The following is a 6,504-nucleotide window of genomic DNA, read 5'->3' on the forward strand; positions in this document are numbered from 1 at the left end:
CGCACCTGGGTCCCCTGCCCCGGGTGCAGGCTCTCCCTCCCCCTCCACAGATGTTCACGCCCCAAGCCCCTGGCCCCGTGCCGTGGCCCCCCTCCCCGCATCTGACCGTTTGGAGCCCCCGTGCATCCCCATGAGCCGCCTCTCTGACCCTCACTCTCTGCTTCCCTTCCTGGGCCCGTGGGCTCCTGTGTGTCTCCCTGCATCTGGCCTGGCTCCCTGTTCCTAGTATTAATCATCCACTCACTGGCTCCTCCCATTTGGAAGGAAGGGAAGGTGGGGGGACACGGAGGCCTTCCCTGTCACTGCATATGTTATACGCTCCCTGGCCCCCTGGCCTGCCTCCGCTTGCCTTGCTCTCATCCTGCAGCATCCTTGTCACCTGCCTGTGTGTTTCCTCATTTGTTTGTCTGCCCCCTTGGCCCAGCAGGCTGGGAGCACCCTGCGAGCAGGGGACTCTGTTTTAGCTGCTCTGTCCCCACTACCTGGCACGAGGCGGGCACACATGCTGTGGAATGAATGAGTGAACTAATGAATGAACCTGAAAAGCAAGAGGGCTGGTCAGGCGGGCGGGGTGGCAGGTTGGTGGGATCTGGCCGGCTTGCCCTGGTCCCTCCGTGCCCTGCAGGCTCCGCATTAGCCCTGAGTGCTAGGCGCCAAGCCCTGGGGCTGGCAGGGCACGCCCTCCCCATCCCTTGTCCTGCCCCCTTTCTCCTCTTGGGGAGGAGGGAGCAGTGACTGTGGCCCTTCCTCCACACGGTGGGGTGCCCCTGGGTTTGCTGGCAGAAAGCAAGAACTTCACAAGCCAGAGTTGGGGTTCACCTGTGCATGGCCCTCAGCACCCTGCCGGCCCATGCTGGCCTCTCCCCGCAGGTGTTCCGGAGCGGGGAGGGAATGGGCATCCGCCTGGACAACGCCTCTGCCTTCCAAGGCGCTGTCATCTCCCCCCACTACGACTCCCTGCTGGTCAAAGTCATCGCCCACGGCAAGGACCACCCCACGGCCGCCACAAAGATGAGCAGAGCCCTTGCCGAGTTCAGAGTCCGAGGTGTGAAGGTGAGAGTCTGCAGGCCCGAGATGCCCATTGGCCTCTCGGTCAGGCCCTGTCAGTTGTGTATAGCTGGAGATGGAATCACAGCCACATACTGTCTTGTCCCTGAGGCCAGCGCTGCTTGAGTAGCTGCGGGCACTCCCTGGGCAGACGCTGCCGTCAGACACTCTGCAAGGCAGGAGGGGCAGAAGGACGGGGCTCTGCCCCTCGGAGATCACACTGCCCAGTCCCCTGTGGAGGGTGGTGGCCTGGCAGACCCACTCCTCCTCCCCTGAGAGTCCTGGGGGATGCTCTCCCCGTGCTGAGGACACCATCCCCTGCCCACTGCGCACGGGGAGCTGGGTGGCTGACGGCCCCTCCGCACCGCCCTCTCATCGGCTGCTCCAGCCCTGCTGCGTCCAGGCTCGGCGCTGGGTCTGGGGCGCATGGGCAGCACTGTCCCCTCTCAGCCCCACGTCATTCCCCTCACCTGTTGACATGCTCCACGGTGTCTGGCAGGTGCTCCGAGGGTGCAGAAGCGTTTTGAAAAAGCACGTGGGAGGGAGTAGCCTGTGGGGCTCGGCCCACCTCCCAGGGTCCGTGTTATGGGGCCTCTGCACTTCTGTGAGGAGCCTCAGGGCTCCCGGTCGGGGGGCCATTTCCTGCACAAGTGGCAGAGACGTGTCGTGACGTGTGCTCCACGCGCTTCTTCTGCGGGGGCTTGGTCTCCTACCACGGTGTCCCAGGGCTGCTTCCGGTGGGGGGTGGCCAGTGTGCAGGGGGCCCGGCCACCCCACCCCTCGCCTGCCTGCTTCTGTTGCTGTGTTGTCCTGTTGGTGACCCCGGCTGGCCCCCCCGTGGTTGTGCCCGTGGGCCATAGGACCCTCCACCTGTCCTGTGGGCTGGAGGGCTCCTGAGCGCCCACTGCCTTAGAGCTGGCAGGTGGAGAAGGGAGACCAGGGCCATGGGGGCCTTGAAGGGGCCGAGGAAGGTGGGAGGCTGACAGCAGGCTGGGGCACCAGCGTCCTGCCCAAATGTGCACCTGGACCAGGCCACTGGCCCTGCCAACCCTGCGCCGCAGCCCTGCAGGCCACCTGCCCTCCCCCGCCTTCCCCTGTGCCTTCTCCACCCTCTCTCCGCGGCCCCTTGCAGGGCTCACGCTCTCCTGCTCTTCTCTGTTGAAGACCTTGTTTCATTTTATTTAAGCCAGGATCTCTTGGGCCACATCCAGGTATGTGTTCCGGGGCTGGGCGGGCAGGCACGTGTGTGTCGATGCCATGCACACATACAAGTGTGTGAGCTCGGCCTGCCACGTGTACACACGCACCTTATCGCGCCAACTCTCACTGGGCTGCCATCAGAGCCACAGTGGGCCCCCTTAGGCAGAAAGGGCCACACACCCCTCAGCACAGGTGCAGCACAGCAGGCCTGGGGTGCCACGCCCACCCTCCGCAGCGGGACCCGGGCACCTGCATGTCCTCGAAGCACTGGGTGCACGGGCTGCGCCACACGTGCCCAGAAGAGTGTTTGGAGCACTGACTCCTCCCAGCTGATGCCCAGGAGCAGTGGTTGTTTGAAGGCTGGAGGAGGCCTGTCTGGGCCAGAGGCTGGTGGGGACCTGGGCCTGGAGGAGGCAGGGCAGGGCACGCCGCCCCGTGACTGTGGCTCCTTGAGGTGGGGACTAGAGCAGGGGCCGTGTGGGCGTGGTCCCCCTTGGTGTTTGCCCCTGGGTGTCCAGCAAGAGCAAAGCCACGAGGGGCGTCAGTGGAGCAGTTGAGAGCCAAGATCTTGCTCAGGGCTTGCATCCCTGACAGGAACCTTCTGGGGGGCCCCAGACTGAGAGCAGGGCAATGGGATTCCAAGTCCCTTTCCAATCCCTTTGGAGTGACATTTTATACATCCAGAAGGTGCCCTGGCTGATGGTGAATAAGGTTGTCACCCACGGGAGCCTATGGGGACTTCCTTGCTGAGTTGCTAAGAACGTTACCAGCCAGGTCCCTTTGCCCAGAAGGGCTGCACCGCCTCCCACCTGCCCCCTTGCTGCCCAGTGCGCTGTAACGCCCATGCCAGGCGAGGGCGAGACATCCTGCCCATGTGCTGTCAGGAAGGGGCATTCCCTGCGCGCAGACGTGGGCGAAGAGCACAGAGGCGCTGGGCCCCACAGCACTCCAGGACCCGAGGGCACCCCAGGCTGGCTGGGCCTCCACGGGGCTGGTAGCCCCAGCACTGACCCCGTCTTGTTTGTGCCTCCACTGGCCCGGAGTCCCCCCTCTCTTTTCAGGAAACCTAGCAGGGCAAGACCAGAGACTAGCGGTGAGGTGACCCCAGTAATTTTATTATAAAGAAAAACAAGACTTGCACTTGGTGGCTGTAGCCCCCGCCTCGGAGGCCGTGAGCACCTGTCACAGGGACCTGTCCCATTTTGCCCGACTGGAGGCCAGAACCAGGGAGAGCGCCCCCTGTCCTTCCCAAGGGACCCAGGGTAAAACAAGGAGGGACTCCCAGGCAGCACTGACCCACTGGGCCAGGAGGCTGCCCACCCCACACCTCTGCCGCCCACCCCGGGCTGGCTCCCTTGCCATCACACCACACTCTCTTCCAGCCGCTCAGCGCTGCCCCCCATGCCCCGGCACCCGGCCCCAAGCAGCCCCCCGTGCACAGAGTGGCTCCGTCGGGCCCAGGCTCCTCCGAGGCGCCTGGCGTACCCGTAGCACCCGCCCGTGTCTCCCAGGTCCAGGGAGCAGCTGCGCTGGGGGCGAGGCGGGGGGCTCCGTGGTGGGTGCATCTTGGGTGTGGGGCTGGGGCCCCCGTTGGTCTGGGACTGGACGTGGCTGAGCTTGAGGGGGAGGCGGCCATTCCCGGCCCCCCGGCCCCGAACCAGCAAGGCCACAGTGAAGACCAGTAAGGCAGCCACCAGCACCCCCCCGACAGCCACAGTCAGGGTCCCACCCAGCACGTGGGCCTGCAGGGCATGGCACAGGGGCATGGCTGGCAGCGTGGAAAAGTGGGCACAGCCCAGCAGCCTAGTGGCTGTGAGGTCGGAAGGCCCAGCGGCGGGTGACAGGGCCAGCAGACAGAGGTCATAGTCGGCACCCGGGACCAGGTGTTTCAGCAGGAAGTGGTGGCTGGAGGCTGGGACGATCCTGTGGGCAAGGGCAGGCAGTCAGAGTGCAGGCAAGGGGGCCCAGGCCCCAGCCCACCCCCACCCGCCTCACCACGCGCCCCCAGGCCCCAGCTCTGAACTCCTCCTTCCCCAGGACCACACGGGCCTGTGTGTTCACTGAAGGCAGCAGAGAAAACAAGACAGGCGTGTGTGACCCTGGAGCCGGTTGTCAGGGGCCGGAGAGGTGTGCACGTTGACACCCGGGCCCAGGGCTGGCCTCGAGGCGGTGGAGAATCACACGCCAGACGCACAAACACCACGCGTGTGCAGGCCAAGCCCACGAGCATAAATGCAGACGGCCGCCAATACCCGAGGCCTCCCCCTCCCCTCCCCCTGCAGCCTGCACTCGGCCCAGGCAGCTCAGAAGCTGAGGAGGGGTGTGTGGAAGCCCCGAGGAGGCAGAAGGAGCAGGAGAGGTAGCCAAGCCCGAGGGATGGGGCAGAGTTCAGAGGAGGGCGGCTGGGGTGGCGCTGGGGGCACGGACTGCGAAGCCCCTCCTCACCGGTACACGAGGGTGTCATCCTCGCTGCTGTTGTATTGGATTTGGAACATCCACACGGGGTCCGCCGGCCGCCCTGGCCCCCAGCTCACTAGCCCCGAGGTGGCGGTCACCTCCGTCACCTGCACGGCTGGCTCAGACTCCAGCGTCCCCTCGCCCTCGGCAGCAGTGCGGGCTGAGGCGGCGATGTCCGAGGGCCCCGGGCGGGCCCCCTCGGTACTGCCGTTCCCTCCGTGGGGTAAGGCCAGCACTCGTAGTTCTACCCGCGCTGTGGCCTCGCCAGCAGGGTTGGTGGCAATGCAGGTGTAGCCCCCCGCGTCCACGGAACCCGTCACCCCAATCTCCAGGGTCCCGTTGGGAAAAGCCCGAGCTCGGGAGGAGTTGCCGACCAGCCGGTCGTCAGGGCCGACCCAGTGCATGGTGGGCGCAGGGTCGCCGAGGGCCCGGCACCGCAGTGTGGCCCGCTGGCCCTCCAGCACCCAGAGGCGCTGCGTGTGGCGGGCAATGAGGGGCGGCTCACAGGAGAACTCGCCCTCAGGCACTGCCCAGAAGTAGCGACCGGCCAGGCTGGGCGGGGAGGCGCAGGTCTCCAGGTCGTCCGGCCGGGCGAGCCGCCGCAGCCACAGCAGTTCGCAGTTGCAGTGCAGGGGGTTCCCACTGAAGCTCAGCACCAGCGGGGCAGGCGAGGCCTCAGCGTTGCGCCCCCGGGAGAAGAGCGGGTCGGGCGCCAGCGTGGCCAAGCGGTTGGAGGTGAGGTCGAGGCGGGAGAGCTGGCCGAGTTGGGCAAAGGCGCCTGGGGGCAATGCGTCGATGAGGTTGTGGTCCAGGTTGAGGGTGTGCAGGGCAGGCATGGCGCCGATGCCAGCCCAGGGCACCTGCCGCAGGTTGTTGTAGGACAGGTCCAGGTCCTCCAAGCTGTCCAGGAAGTCGTCGAAGGCCCCCGGCGCAATGCGGCCCAGCTGGTTGCCGCTGAGAATGAGGTGCTGCAGGTTGACGGGGCCCCGCAGGCTGCCAGTGCCCAGCTCCACCAGCCTGTTGCCATCCAGGTGCAGGGAGCGCAGGCTCTCCAGGTCCCCGAAGGCGCGGGCCCCGATGCGGGTGATGGCGTTGCGGGACAGCGTCAGGTCCACCAGCCCCGTCATGTTGCGGAAGTCTGGCGGCCCTAAGGCCTGGATGAAATTGTCAGCCAGCCGCAGCTCCACTGTGCGCCGGTCCACGTTGGGTGGCACGAACAGCAGGCCTCGGTGGGCACAGAGGGTGCTGAGCGACTCAGACAGGTTCTGGCAGACGCAGGGCAGTGGGCAGGCGGCCGCTCCACTGGCCAGCAGCAGCAGCAGGAGCGGCGGGGCCATGGTGAGCACCCTGTAGGGAAGGGTCACAGCCCAGGCACAGGTGGGTCTGGCACAGGTGCCCACTTGCCCCAAGACCCAGTCTCAGGGGCCAGCTTCGAGAGCCTGGCCTGGCGGTGGGGTCAGGGTCAGAGGCCCAAGGGGTCCCCCAAGGCTGAGAGAGGGCTGGAGCCTGCAGGGCCAGGGCCCCCAGAGTAAAGGTCACATTCCCCAAGCAGTTAGGGGGAGTCCGGGCTCTGGGTACAAGGTGAGGTTTGAGGCAGGAAGCGGAGGTTGCCATGAGAGCAGGGAGGGTCCCGGAACTTCCTTTCCCCGGTGTCCCCTGGAATCTCCGGCATCCCTTCGGCGCCATCCCCTCCCCCGCCTGCTAAGGTGCCCCTCCCCAACCCCTCCCGTGGCCCCTTGCCCCTCCCTGGCCAACCCCCAGTCTGTCCCCCGCGGCCCCCTCACCTGGTGTCCGCAGCTC

The 6,504-nt window shown here is 66.5% G+C and overlaps 2 protein-coding genes across 8 annotated transcripts in view; one reads left to right on the top strand and one right to left on the bottom strand.

Moving 5' to 3' along the window:
- Nucleotides 1–6,504, top strand: part of PC (pyruvate carboxylase) — a 102,228-nt gene that overhangs the window by 87,054 nt on the left and 8,670 nt on the right. For all 7 annotated transcript variants that reach the window (XM_024749153.1, XM_024749152.1, XM_024749155.1 and 4 more), the window contains one exon: nucleotides 871–1,053. In XM_024749153.1, the coding sequence (XP_024604921.1) occupies nucleotides 871–1,053 (183 nt within the window). The remainder of the gene's footprint in view (nucleotides 1–870; nucleotides 1,054–6,504) is intronic.
- LRFN4 (leucine rich repeat and fibronectin type III domain containing 4) lies at nucleotides 3,465–6,498 on the bottom strand. Its single transcript, XM_024749157.1, has 3 exons — nucleotides 6,489–6,498; nucleotides 4,693–6,051; nucleotides 3,465–4,170 (listed from the first exon to the last, which is right to left on the bottom strand). Exons 2-3 carry the CDS (start codon nucleotides 6,039–6,041, stop codon nucleotides 3,609–3,611), a joined length of 1,911 nt encoding a protein of 636 aa, XP_024604925.1. The 5' UTR covers nucleotides 6,042–6,051; nucleotides 6,489–6,498; the 3' UTR covers nucleotides 3,465–3,608.

The sequence above is a fragment of the Neophocaena asiaeorientalis genome, unplaced genomic scaffold (assembly GCF_003031525.2).
Source record: "Neophocaena asiaeorientalis asiaeorientalis breed wild unplaced genomic scaffold, Neophocaena_asiaeorientalis_V1.1 scaffold43, whole genome shotgun sequence".
Lineage (NCBI taxonomy): Eukaryota > Metazoa > Chordata > Mammalia > Artiodactyla > Phocoenidae > Neophocaena > Neophocaena asiaeorientalis.